The sequence below is a fragment of the Pseudorasbora parva genome, chromosome 18 (assembly GCF_024679245.1).
Source record: "Pseudorasbora parva isolate DD20220531a chromosome 18, ASM2467924v1, whole genome shotgun sequence".
In the NCBI taxonomy this organism is placed as follows: domain Eukaryota; kingdom Metazoa; phylum Chordata; class Actinopteri; order Cypriniformes; family Gobionidae; genus Pseudorasbora; species Pseudorasbora parva.
The window spans coordinates 9,342,793-9,358,317 of NC_090189.1; the positions used below are offsets into that span (position 1 = coordinate 9,342,793).

Here is a 15,525-nt window from a genome sequence, read left to right on the forward strand (position 1 = left end):
GTCACCTCAGTGTCACAAATCAAATACATCCTCATAACTGTGATTGGGAGAAGGGTTATTGTTAAGTAAAACTGTTTTCGTTATTAAAATAAAGCTGAAATAAAATGAAATAAAAAATATTAGGTAAAAATTAATGTTTAATGTATTAATTAATAAAAAAAAAAATTAATGTAAAAATTAAAAGGTGAATAATTTTTTTTAGGTTTGCACACACTAAAGGAGGGAATTTGGCCCAAATTCTTTTCTTGCCTGTCGCTGAGAAACCCGGAGTTTGAGCTCCCTCCAAAGATTCTCTATTGGGTTTAGGTCTGGAGACTGGCTAGGCCACGCCAGAGCCACTCCTTAGGTTATCTTGGGTGTGTGCTTCAGGTCATTGTCATGTTGGAAGACCCAGCCTCGACCCATCTTCAATGCCCTAACTGAGGGAAGGAGGTTGTTCCCCAAAATCTTGCAATACATGGCCCTGGTTATCCTCTCCTTAATACAATGCAGTCGCCCTGTCCCATGTGCAGAAAAACACAGCCCAAAGCATGATGCTACCACACCCATGCTTCACAGTAGGGATGGTGTTCTTGGGATGGTACTCATCATTCTTCTTCCTCCAAACACATTTAGTGGAATTATGACCAAAAAGTTATATTTTGGTCTCATCTGACCACATGACTTTCTCCCATTACTCCTCTGGATCATCCAAATGGTCATTGGCAAACTTAAGACTGCCTGGACATGTGCTGGTTTAAGCAGGGGAACCTTCCGTGCCATGCATGATTTCAAACCATGACGTCTTAGTGTATTACCAACAGTAACCTTGGAAACGGTGGTCCCAGCTCTTTTCAGGTCATTGACCAGTTCCTCCCCTGTAGTTCTGGGCTGATTTCTCACCTTTCTTAGGACCATTGAGACCCCACGATGTGAGATCTCGCATGGAGCCCCAGTCCGAGGGAGATTGACAGTCATGTTTAGCTTCTTCCATTTTCTAATGATTGCTCCAACAGTGGACCTTTTTTCACCAAGCTGCTTGGCTATTTCCCCGTAGCCCTTTCCAGCCTTGTGGAGGTGTACAATTTTGTCTCTAGTGTCTTTGGATAGCTCTTTGGTCTTGGCCATGTTAGTAGTTGGATTCTTACTGGGGTGGACAGGTGTCTTTATGCAGCTAACAAACTCAAACAGGTGCATCTAATTTAGGATAATAAATGGAGTGGAGGTGGACATTTTAAAGGCAGACTAACAGGTCTTTGAGGGTCAGAATTCTAGCTGATAGACAGGTGTTCAAATACTTATTTGCTGCGGTATCATATAAGTAAATAGTTTAAAAAATCATATATTGTGAATTCTGGACTTTTTTTATTTAGATTATGTCTCAGTGGACATGCACAATTTCAGACCCCTCCATGATTTCCAAGTGGGAGAACTTGCAAAATAGCAGTGTGTTTAAATACTTATTTTCCTCACTACTGTATATATTTTCCTTTTCAAAGAATAGCTGTAATGACTGTAATTTAGCTTGTAGCCTGGTAAGTAAAGTTTCAGAGCATCTTGCATCCTAATAGAATGAACAAACTCAACATTATAGCTCTTGCTGTCTTTTAGCAGAGCGTCCAGCTTGTAAACCGGAATGTTTCACATTTAAACATATTTCAAACAATCTGTTCCCATCCTGTAAGATCCTACATACTCCCACGATGCTTTCAAGTGTTTACAAAAAACTCCCAGATGATAAACAACGTTGCTAATGCCACCATCATGGACTACTTTGGAGTTCTGTTGCTCTGGCTGACTGAGAGAACACATTCTATAACACAACTTCACCACACACACACACACACACACACACACACACACACACACACACACACACACACACACACACACACACACACACACACACAGAAATGAAAGGAAAGCACTCAACATGAACAAACACAGAAAAAAAAGTCTAATTTTAGTTTCCTGTCAAACCTGAAAAACTCTCTATTTGGCACCAGTTGGTAATTTCATACCAGAACCGACAGCAGTATCCCACACACGTAGCAGACTCACCATAATCATGCTAGTCAATACTTAAATCACATCTACAAATTAGTCACAATATGGAATCTGAGGTCGCAACCTAGCATAAAAGGAAAATCATCTTGTGTATCATGTTAACCTTGTTAATATTTCATGATTGGTTCTGACAGTTGGTTCTCGCTGCTTAACTATAGTACGATGCATCATTCATTGACATTGTCGCAACTTTGTTCTTCAACCATGCTGGTTAATGATGTCACACACATGGTGAAGTAATAACTTATTTTAATGAATCAGTTTGAGCTTGAATTGATGCTAGATTTTTGCTATAATTCCAGACTTGGCACCTGAGGACAAATTCTCGTTTTCCTGTTATTTTGCTTTATTTACAGGTTTAATCATAGACTCATTCTTACGTGCTTTGCTCTCAAGAAACTAAAATACGTAAATGACATTTGTATATTCAAAATAAAAGATTTAGATTGTACTGGATGTCAGCTTGCTTATTTTGCTCAAGATAAGGATTTATTAAGTCAACATGTCATGCAAACAAGTAACTGCTTCTAACCACAGGTCGAGATCTGTCTTTCAGACCACACAACTTTGCAATGGTTTTTTTGAATGTTAGTTGGAAATATGTTTTCGGGAAACATGGACTCATTAAACTATGCTGATAATGACGGAAATTGGGACCATAGTTGGCTACCAATGCTTTCGGCAAACATACCTGAGACTGATAAATTCGCCAGTGATTTTCTTGTCTGCTCCCAATGAATAATTTTCATCTACAGACATCTTTATTTTATCAATAAATCATTTTAGCTTTTGGTGAACTGTACAAATATTTTACCAAAATTAAATTATATTATGTATACCATTCAAAAGCTTGGGGGATTTAATGTTTTTAACATGTTTTAAAGCAGTACCTTGTTTAAAAATACAGTAAAATCAGTAATATTGAGAAATATCATTACTATTTAAAATAACTTTTCTATTTGAATACATTTTATTATCCCTGTGATGACAAAACTGAATTTCCAGCATCATTTTTCCAGTCTTCAGTGTCACGTGATCCGTCAGAATTTAATCTAAAATGCTGATTTGCTGACACATTATAATAATAATAATAATAATAATAATAATAATAATAATAATTCATTACATTTATATAGCGCTTTTCTAGACACCCAAAGCGCTTTACTATATTGAAGGGGGGAATCTCCTCAACCACCACCAATGTGCAGCATCCACCTGGATGATGCGACGGCAGCCATTTTGCGCCAGAACGCCCACCACACACCAGCTGATTGGTGGAGAGGAGAAATAGTGATGAAGCCAATCAGGATATGTGGATTATTAGGTGGCCATGATGGACAGGGGCCAATGGGCCAATGGGCCAGGATGCCAGGGTTACACCCCTACTCTTTATCAAAGGACATCCTGGGATTTTTAACGACCACAGAGAGTCGGGACCTCGGTTTAATGTCTCATCCGAAAGACGGATTATTGTTACATATTACAATTTATTTGGATCCTTGCAGAATAAAAGCAAAACACTTTTGAACAAAAGTGTAAACATTAATATAGAGTGTATAAAATCGGCATTCTATAAAATAGCACAGACTGCTTAACATTTGTGAAAGAATGGGACGCTCTTAGGAGCGTGGGGCCGTGATAGGTTGCCACGTGTGCAATAAGTCCATTCGTGAAACTTTCTGCAGTCAATAGCTACAGACCTCTAAACTTTGTGTGGCCTTCTGATTAGCTCAAGAACAGTGTGTAGAGAGCTGAACCTAGTGTAGAGAGCTTCATGGAATGGGTTTTCATGGCCGAGCAGCTGCATCCAAGCCCTACATCACTAAGTGCAATGCAAAGTGTTGGATGCAGTGGTGTAAAGCACGCCCCCACTGGACAGAGCTGTGGAGACATGTTCTCTGGAGTGACGAATCATACTTCTCTGTCTGGCAATCCAATGGACGAATCTGGGTTTGGCGGTTGCCAGGAAAACGGTACATGCCTGACTACATTGGGCCACGTGTAAAGTTTGGTTGAGGGTGGATTATGGTATGGGGTTGTTTTTCAGGGGTTGGGCTTGCCCCCTTAGTTCCAGTGAAAGGAACTCGTAAATGTTTCAGCATACCAAGACATTTTGGACAATTTATGGGAGCAGTTTGGGGATGACCTCTTCCTGTTACAACATGACTGACCACCAGTGCAGAAAGCAATGTCCATAAAGTCATGAATAAGTGAATATGTGAGAAACTTGACTGGCCTGCACAGAGTCCTGACCTCAACCCGACAGAACACATTTGGGATGAATTAGAGCGGAGACTACGAGCCAGGCCTTCTCACCCAACATCAGTGCCTGACATCACAAATGCGCTTTTAGTAGAATGGTCAAAAACTCCCATAAACACGCTCCTAAACCTTGTGGAAAGCATTCCCAGAAGAGTTGAAGCTGTTATAGCTGCAAAGGGTGAGTCAACCCCATATTTAAACCCTATGGATTAAGATGTCATTAAAGTTCATGTGCATAGGTGTCCAAAAATTTTTGGTAATATAGTGTTTATGTATTTTATATGCATGAAGAAAATAAATGTAAAAATGTTAAATATTATTATAATTACATATTTTTACACAAATGGTGTGGTAACTGTCAATTATTAATTTCTTTAGGTTTAGGATTTATAAAACACCATTCAACTCTCATACAAAAACCTTCTGGACCAACCCTTTTAGCTTGCTAGTCCAGATCTTTAACCACATCTCAAGACCACCTCATGCAACTGCTCGGACTAATAATATACAGGATCTTTATTTAACGAAGAGAATGGAACATCTTCAAATATGCTGGACTATTACCATGGAAGTAAAGAAAAACCTGCCTGCAATATCTTTATATTTGGTGCAAATGTGGCCTAATGTGTCCCCTGTTAGCAAATGCAAAAAAAAATCTGCTATCTAGATGATGCAAACTCATGGGACAGATGCTGTAGGATGGCACTAATCAGCGAGGAATGATTTCATGCTGTTATCTAAATGTTCCTGACCTCCCAAGGGATGCATGGCCAATCAGATTTTACTTTGCGTTATGCTACATTGTGACAGTGATTTGTCCCTATGTCAGTCGAGACCACTGATGCCATGCTACATGTCTCAGGGCACCTCTTCTCGTAATTCCTCACTCTAACCGTGTGTGTGTGTGTGTGTGTGTGAGAGAGTGAGTATGCATGTGGCCTGAGATTCATCAGCCTTTTTGCATGTGATAGTTCACACCCTGCAGAGCACACAGCCAGAGGGGTAAACAAACTCGGTGGCCTGAACACACACAAATGCATACAAAGAAACACAAAAATCGCTCTCTTTAACACAGGGCCTCTGTCTCTTGCAATGACGTTGAGATGCACAGACACAGAGAAGTAAGCAGGATCATTCTCTCTCACACGCACATTCAATTCAAAATGGAAATCGGCTCTGTAGCTGTGAACACAATGAGAATGTGTGTGAGTGATAGAGAGCCGTAGAGAGTTACACACACTTCAATGGCATCATTGAGTTCCTCGCCAGTCTTGGAGGGTGCAGGCATAGAGTGTACCAAAATCGCTACGTCTCCTTTCTTACTGACAGATACAGCTGGCCACACAAACCCTCTTAAAAGCCATTATATAAATCTAAATACAGATCTATAAAATTGTCCTTGTAGGATTTTAAAATGACATCAGTGATTGATTTGTTGCGTAATACAAATGCCATTGATTTTGATGGTTTTAAAATCCCATTGATTTGGCAGATTTTATTTGGCCGAATCAGTCCAAATAAACCACTGACCTTGATTTTATCATTCTCTGAAAGAAAAAAATGTAATCATTCTCTGACAAAACTAACAAAAACGTGTGTTTTTATTATCTAAGAGAGTGTGCTCGCCAGTGTGAGAACATTTCTAATCTGAATTCTACACGCGATCTGACTGTAAACACTTTAGCTCAGATAAGGCTGATATTCATTCTAAACATGGCAGGAGTTACGGCGTTCCGGTCAACAGCCTTCCAACATCATCTCCAGAATGTAAGCAAACTGTAAAGGAAAGATATCCCAGAAAAAGACAAAAAAAGAGCTCCATTTTCAACTATAAATCTCAATGCTAAATTCAGGCACTCTGAAATATGGTGAAGAGTCTAGCCTTGCAATAAAATACTAGTGCATGGTTGGGTAAGGCACTTCAAAGGATACTACGGTATTACTGTCAAAGTGATGTTAAAAAGGCATGGACTTTCTGTTCTTAGTGAAGGTATACTGAAACAGTTACTGAAGTAAATTATAGTTTATTAAAAATAATTTCAATGGAAGTTTCCACACAGCAGTTTCACGATTTAACCTTTACCTTTTAAAGCTCAGATGTTTAACAATTTTGATGAAAGACACCAAAATAAACATGGAAAACAGATACAGTGGATTTTTAAGCAGTAACATGTAAAATGTCCTTAAAATCAAATGTGAAACAATATGTCAAGTCAAGTCAACTTTATTTATATAGCGCTTTAACAATGATTGTTTCAAAGCAGCTTCACGGTGTTAAACAATATTGGAACAAAATTTTATTCGGCTGTACAGTCGATGATATCAGCTTATTTTAATTTATCATATAGTGACAATGTTGGCAGATCAGTATTATAGTTTATACAATTAATTAAGACCTAATAAATTAATTTTATTTGGATATTTAGTTGAATAACTTGCATGGAAATTTTAGTGTCCTCCACTGAGCAAGCCAAGCCAAAGGCGACAGTGGCAAGGAACCAAAAGTCAACCAGGGCATGACAAAGATAAAATAAACCTAGGGAGAAACCAGGCTCAGTCGGGGTACCAGTTCTCCTCTGGCCTTCAGGTTTATTGAGGGTGACGTGTCGATTACACAAGAATATGAATATTTGAAGGATCAGAGTCATTACCTTTCATTTGCCAAATTATTAGTCCAATCTGACTCGTTTAATACAAAGGCCGTGACCCGAACCGCACCGACAATAAAATAAATCTATAAGGTAGAGAAAACCCGATATAAGGGAGTAAATAACAAGCGTCATAATCCCAGATACCAGTGCTGTATTTTCATACCAAACTAAAACAGTTTGATTGGATGCACTGCCTTTAATGTCAAAAACAAAATGTGTTTTCTCCACCCTATAAAAATGTGAAAAGCTACCATGGGGTAATAGTTCACTTTCATACAAAATTATATTATTTGTACCGCTGACTGGTAGCATATGCCTTTTACAATCGGGGGGTTCACCCTCTTTTGTTAGTCAAACCCCTTTGACTAAAATAATTTACTTGAGGTACCCCCTGAGATTTCTATTTCAATACATTTATATTTCAATAATTGAATGTCACACTTGCATGTTTACATAAAAAAAATCATTATTTAGTAAGCAAGTTGTTTAGTTTTTTTTTAGTAGAATATTATTTACCAAATTTTAATTTATAAGGATTAATTCTTTAAAATGTGTAAATGTAAATACGACTATATCAAAAAAAAAATGTTGTGACCTACCAGTTCAATACCTGCTAGGACCATCATGGTGGCGAGTATACAAACCACACATCAGCTCCCACCAGGGTCTGAAAATAACCAGGGCTTGGGGCAAAAATGCTCCACATGCTTTCCTCCTTTTTATGTTATCATTTGATATATTTCATTATATTCCATAATATAGTGATTGGTTTAGTGCCTCCATAGTGACATTATCTATGGATCAAAATCTGCTCTGACAGCTGCTGAGAGATCAGCCAATCATGTAACAGCATCAGAAGATTATAATATATGCTTTATATTTGATGTTCATTACATAAACAACATACATACTTCTTCTCATCATAATATACTGACTGAATTTAAATATTTGACAACGGTTAGCATCATGCATTGTATTTGGTTATCTCATAAAAGTAATGGCCATTAAAATCACATCCACAGGGCAAATACAGGTATTTGCCTTTACTAAAGGCTCCCACCTGTTTGAATCTGATAATGAACAAAACTCATTCACAGCCAATATTAAACCATTTGTAACTATAAGCAGTGAAATGCATAGTAAACAGTAAACGACAAACATATGGCAGCAATAAGCATCCAGCTGATGATTCACAACAACACGTAATACACGCAGGAATGACACTAAAACTGTGAATGAATGGGAAGATGGTGGAAATAATGAGAGATAAATGTCTAAAAACTGATGCCCACCATCTTGCCATTCATTCATTTTTCATACCTTGACGCTGGTGCTGCTGGTTTGAGTCTCGGCCTCTGTGCACATGTGTCCGCCGCTGTTGTCTTTCCGTTCCCGCTGAGAGCTGGTCCGTGTGTGCCTGGTCTGGTAAGCGATCACGGAGGGGATTGTGTCCGCCGCGTCCGTCTTGATGAAGAGGCCGTGCAGGGTGGTCGCCGTGCCCTGCGAGATGGTGGTGGTCTGGTGCGGCGAGTTGGACTCGTCCGAGTCGCGGCAGTAGATCACCCCGCTCTGCGAGACGTGGATGCTGGGAGCGCAGCCCATCGTTCCCCGCGCCTCGCTGCTTAAAACCCGGAGGAACGAATCTCAAGACCACCGCCGCCGCTGCCCCTCCCGGGCCGCTGTCACGCCGCCGTTCCCCCGGTACATTGGCCGGTGTTCGCGCTGCTCAGTTCCGCCTGCCTGCCTGCCTCCCGCGCGCGTCAAAGAAAAACGTAGAGAAGATCCATCTCGCCGCGTTATTTATCAGTGATCATAGATCAGATCAATGACACCTCGCATGTCCAACCGTGAGCCCGTTGCGCTTGTGCCATGTCACATTTTGGACAAATTATACCCTCATTTCACCCTTGTAAGATACTACAGGTTCAGGCTGCTCGATAAGATCCATTTTCTCGCGGTATTGATAATCTGTATGTTCGGAGCTTGTAAATAACAGGCGCAAGGCATCAGACTCTGTAATATGTTTCAAACTCACACTCGGTCCTTTAAGACACACGAGCGTCATCAGTGACAGACACTCACATCAATGACTCCCTCTTCCCAAACACACACACACACACACACACACACACACACACACACACACACACACACACACACACACACACACACACACACACACACACACACACACACACACACACACACACACACACGTCTGGTTCACTATCTTTGTGGGGACTCTCCATAGACGTAATGGTTTTTATACCGTAGGCTAAACCGTATTTTCTATCCCCCTACACTGCCCCTGCCCCTAAACCTACCCATCGCAGGAAACATTCTGCATTTTTACTTTCTCAAAAAAAAAAAACCCTCATCCTGTATGATTTATAAGCCTTTTGAAAAGTGGGGATCGCTGGCTGGTCCCCACAATGTAGGTGATCTCGGTTTTACTATCCTTATGGGGACATTTGGTCCCCACAATGTAATATAAACAAGAACACACACACACACACACACACACACACACACACACACACACACACACACACACACACACACACACACACACACACACACACACACACAATTAATTAATTCTGGAATAATGCTCGATTCATCTTTTGCTGTTTGCAGAGTTTAAAGTTGAGCAGAGAGAGACACTGATATGCATGACTAATGCCATTTAATAGCATGCAAATGCATAAATATCTACAACTGATACCAAGATTTGGACAACATGGTGGTCGATAAAATGCAGATATAATTTAATGACAGCAATTTAAGTATATAAGATTGCTCAACACTTATAAGTGTTGAAAAATAAAGATCACAAAAACAGCCTTTCACAGCAATGTCATGGGAGATGTTGTGCCATTGACGAAATCTTTCAGTGAACAGTTCTAAAAATATATTTTTTTTTCCTGGTGCATGAGGAACATTTCATTAATCTAAAGAACCTTTTGTGCATAAGGTTCAATGGGTGTAAAAGGTTCATTGTAGAACCATCAATGCCAATAAAGGACCTTAATTTTTAACTTCACACAATACTTATTTATTCACTTAAAAAGAAACATAACATATGTGTTTAATATCCATACAGCTGGAGGAACTACAACTCAAGTGGGCATGCTTATCAGCCAATAATCTCAAAAAGGCCACATTTTAGGTCTATCGCTAAACAAGGCCATGCAATTGACCTTCACCTTGATGCATCAAAAAGGCTTTGAACATTTTTAACGTTCATAAACAATGACTTCAAAGCTCTTCAAGCATTAGAACGGTAGAGCATGACCAAGGGTTCAATTCCCAGGGAGTGTACAAACCAATAAAATATGAATGCAATAAGTCACTTAAAGCAGCTGCCAAATGCTTAAAATGTACAGCACAAGGATCAGTGATAGCACATCTGGGTTTCCAAATGTTTGCATATCACAGGTCCAAGCTGTAAAATGTTCCAAACATCTGTAAATGACTGATAAGCCCAGATATGATTATATAGGACTAAACTGACCTTTTATTATGCTGGAGTTTACTTAACAGATTCTTTCATGGGTGGGAAAAAGGTTTTCGGCCTAACTTTTGTCCTTTTTGCAAGTCGCTCCTGCACATGTGCTACATTTGTAGTATGCAAAATGTTCAATATCAAAATGCATTGTGTTTGACATTTCATATTCTGGAAATGCCAATAACATCTCAGAAACACTATTCTGATCAACTTAATACATAGCAGTTAAATATTTATAAAACATGCAGGAAATTCTATTCACAGGGAATGCGCTTCACCATGGTTTGAATTTTGCACCATGCCCACATTTTTTTGAATAAAGATGATTTTAAATGTAAATATTGTGGATTTTTTGGTCCGTCCAATGGACCGCAGGGTTAGCTTCCTAGTTCGGGCATTTGCGGTGAACAGCTCGCTGTACACAAAACCATCAGTGGTTGACAGTGGTTCTTTATATTTGACTGCAGTTTGCATTAATGCAGTAAACCAGTTTTATTGATTGCAATAATGACGAAGCTAATGGAACATTGGAATATGATTTTTTGATTTTTTTTTTTTTTTTACTTTTCTTTAAATGTTATTTTTAATGTGATTACCAAAAACAAATTATTTGTTCATCCATCTGAGATTGTTTTCAATTGTAAAACCAACCGTCTCAAAATGTAGGAAATACAACATTTGATAGAAAACACTATTTAAAAAATATAAAAGATGTTCATTACCACTATAACTAGCAGATGGGAGCAAAGGAGCATTTATTGGCTCATATAAGCCGTTTCCTGTAATATTTTTTCACTCTGTTTCGCTTTTGAATACATATTAAACATTATAAAATCACTAGGTTTAAAACTAAATTTTGTCAAGGTATGAAGTGTATGAAGTATTCACAAAAGTCTAATAAAAAAGAATAACTTTTGTTGTGAATGAATTACACAGAATGCAGCACCGTGCTCTCCCTCCCTTTATAATCACTGACTAAAAACTTGTGAAAACGCCAGTTTTGTTTAAGACGAAAGTAAAAACTGATGGTCAAATTGATTTTTTGCTGAGCAGGAACCCTGAGGGATGCATCTTTTTTATAGGGATGCGTCGTCTTATGTTCGAATAACCAAGTTAATTCTGATTATAAACTAAGTATTACACTATTGATGCTGTTAAAGCTATGAGGCACTGACGATAACGACACATCAACAAGTGACATTTAACCGGCAGTTTTACAGCTGGCTTATATTATTGCAGAAGTTCGTAAGAGCGTTCTGTGCATATGGTCAGTTGAGTCACACCTTCCACAGATTTACTCAGACTGAAGAATCTACCCATCTAACACACACACACACACACACACACACACACACACACACACACACACACACACACACACACACACACATGTTGGTCTATGTGGTTTACAGGGACTCTCCATAGGCGTAATGGTTTTTATACCGTACAAACCGTATTTTCTATCCCCTTACACTGCCCCTGCCCCTAAACCTACCCATCACAGGAAACATTCTGAATTTTTACTTTCTCAAAAAAACATCATTTAGTATGTTTTTAAGGCCATTTGAATTATGAGGACATTTGATATGTCCTCATAAACCACATTTATAGTGTAATACCAGTGTAATACCCATGTAGTTATACAAATTTGTGTCCTCATAAACCACATAAACAGGCTCACACACACACACACACACACACACACACACACACACACACACACACACACACACACACACACGATTCTGTTATGAATTAAATTTCTACATAGAAAAGTTAGTTCAGACAAGAATCAAAAAAGTAGTTCTAATAAAAAAAGTAAATTCTATATTAGTACTCAATTCAAGCTTGTAGAAATTAAAGTGTAAACATTAACATTATACAATTAAGTAAAACTACTCAACTTTTCTGATTTTGGTTCCAATCATCCACAGGGGTTTTAATAATTCATGAGGTCAATTTTTTTGCTTTTCAGCAAGTTTTTCAGCTGTATTTACAATGTTTTATCATTGCTTTTGTTGTTAGGTTTAGTAACTTTTCATTTCATGACATTTGGAGGTCATTCTTTACTCAAAATGACATTCAAACTCAATAATGATATATCAAATGTTATTGTATTGTGTACCAACTGAGGTCTCTGTGTTCAGGCCCTGCGCTAGTTCTTATGAAGATATGGTATCAACACACTATCTATAGTGTTGTTTACTTCTAATATATTTTTCTATACTTCTAATATATATTTCTAAGTAAAGCATACACTTCAAAAGTGTGGTTTAATTCAATGTTTTTTTTTTTTAGTAAAATGTATTGCAAAGGAAACTTTAAGTAGAAATTACTCAACCTTTTACTGGCCAAGTTAAAATTATTTATTTTCTTTGTTAATCTTTCTTGACCTAGTCAAGTAGAGTTAATTTTCATAAGTGAAACATGCGTGCAAAAACTTAAAGATTAAAAACAGAAAAATTAAGTAAATCTCACTTTTTTTACATGTATTGTATGATTAAAGGCCTGTTCACACCATATAACTAAATAACGATAAAGATATAGTTATAATAATCTCAATATTCTTAATATCAAAGACTATTCTTGGTCTGAACAGCCTGAAAAAAGTGGCATTGCATTTTTTTATTTAAAAAAAGTACCGACAAAATTATCATATGTTTTCTGGACAAAATACCAAGAAAGTCAGACAACATGTAAATGCCATGTTATATAAATATGATAATCATCCAGTATACAGTATAAATCAAGAATACAAAGGCAGTAATAAAAAGGCAGTGGTTAAACATTTATATAACCAGTGGGAAATCTTCAGGTTGTCAACTCAGGCTGTTTGGCTCACAGTCGGCACTGGATAGAGTAATTAAAAGTGATTTTTTTTTCCTCCCAGGTTACAATGCTTTTTTTTTTTTTTCAATATACACCTCAGTACTTACAGAAGCTTGTAGCAGATTCATTATGCATGAACTGTCATTTTAATTGTTAAGTATGCTTTAATCACCCATACTTAATGGGATTGCACAACACTACAGTAATTAAAAAATGTGGATTAGATTAGTTGTGAAAATTATCCGGAATATTTTAAGAGTTTAGGGTTGTAGCTGAGAACATTTGGCACTCAGCTGTAAGCTTCGACTGAGGTATTTGTTGTACTCTTTAATTTAAACAAAACACCTAATCTCTCCAACAGATTACAACATCCCACCTTCATCAAAGACATAAAACTTGTCCCCCAGCCCAGCTTGTTACATTGATAGTTGGCCTGACCTTCTGCACACAAACCACCCATGACCGCCCTCTGCTGGAGAACTCAGATACTGTCCAGGTGAAATGAAGGCAACTGTAATCTACCAACACTTACCATGTAGAATATAACGGTGGGTGAGAGAGAGAGAGAGAGAGAGAGAGAGAGAGAGAGAGAGAGAGAGAGAGAGAGAGAGAGAGAGAGAGGAGCAGAAATGCAGTCACAGTGTAACATACAACTTAAATTATTAATCATGGCAGCAACGAGTCAATGAACAAAAACAACCCCTTTTAAGAACAAATGCTGGGCAAAAAGATGGGTGCTCATCAAGCCATCAATAGTTTGCACACTGCACAAAGGGGAGAGTGGGCTAAACTAAGTGATTAGACTGAAATAATACACATTTTTCTTTTTATAGTAGCCTACATTAAATACATTTTTAAATGCAATTTACACGACATTTCATGTCAACGCAAATGTATTTAGGTCTATATGTTTTTGTATAAATTATTTTTATTTAAAAAGCACATTTCTCGAGTTCATTACACTTTTGACAGTCATATTTTCAGGCCCCTAGACAAGTCAAATAATTGTATTGCCTTTATTTCAGTACATAACAGAGATATGTTGAAATATATATGTGTATTGTATTAGCGCGTGTCATTTCGCTTTGCCTAAAGGACAACTTAAATAGTGTCCCAATTTACCCCACTCTCACATACGGTGAACGAACTGAAAGTTGCCATGAAGAGCGCTGACTAACGGACTAAGCAGATTAGGTCAAATCAATTATTCAACCTTTCAAACTTCCTATAAACCGATTCTTTCCCCAACGCAGTAACTTATAGCCTTAATAAGAACACGAAAGTCGTGTTATTCCCTGTTGCCGTTTCAAAACTGTCACGTTGGTTAAACTTAATCTAGTTACACTAATTCTACTCTTTTTAAAAAGCCAAACACCTCGTTATGAAACGTCCTTCGACGGCCAGATAAAAAGCTAAGCCGTGTTTTATAAGAAACCTTTAATCGTGGGATCAGAAGGTAACTGTGAAGCAATCAAAGTGAATCTCACCTCTCTCCGTGGTCCGTTGGACAGCAGCTGTGTGCTCGCGCTCATCTCTGTCCGTCCCGGTCCGAACTGCCCTGAGAGGTTCGGTTACATCAAATCCCGCCTATTTAGAGGTAAAACCTCGCGGAAAGCACATTTTGACAGCATTCTCACCACCACATCGCTTCTATAGACAAGGCTGTCTGGGAACTTTTTGAGGTTTTAGGTAGGCGACGTTTCTCTGAACTTTTTCACCCACACGAACCGTACGCACAACTGCGCGGTCCTAGCGCCGCCCGCCAGCCCTCACTACTGCGAGACGAGGAATCTCGCGGTCACGTTTCACCTCGAAATAATAAAAACGAACACTTTGTTTAAAGATTTTTTTTTTTAACATTGATAACTATATTATATATATATATATATATATATATATATATATATATATATATATATATATATATATATATATATATACATGTAATTCTTATTACGGTTACCTGGTTTATGGTGTATGTTAAATAAAACAAATCATAAACATGTTTCCATACTTGTGTGTGTGTGTGTGTGAGAGAGATTTTAATTAACAAACAAATATGTGTTAAACACAAAATAATTCACGGAATTGCAAAGTAAAAAATACAGTAAAGCAAAACTACATAAATACATAATTATACCAAGAAACATGAAAATACTAAAATCCGCATTTAGTTTTATTTTCCATGTTTAAACATTAAGTTTTATTTTGTATGTTCTTTTCTAATTT

The 15,525-nt window shown here is 37.8% G+C and overlaps 1 protein-coding gene across 2 annotated transcripts in view; it reads right to left on the bottom strand.

Moving 5' to 3' along the window:
- pde8b (phosphodiesterase 8B) overlaps positions 1 to 15,018 on the bottom strand; it is a 105,555-nt gene extending 90,537 nt beyond the window's left edge. The window contains exon 1 of one of the 2 annotated variants that reach the window (XM_067424248.1): positions 14,784 to 15,018. In XM_067424248.1, coding sequence (XP_067280349.1) covers positions 14,784 to 14,828 — 45 coding nt within the window. In that variant the 5' untranslated portion in view covers positions 14,829 to 15,018. Of the gene's footprint in view, positions 1 to 8,279; positions 9,016 to 14,783 lie in introns of those variants that run through there. The other variant, XM_067424247.1, reaches the window with a different exon arrangement.
- Positions 15,019 to 15,525: the final 507 nt, after the last annotated feature.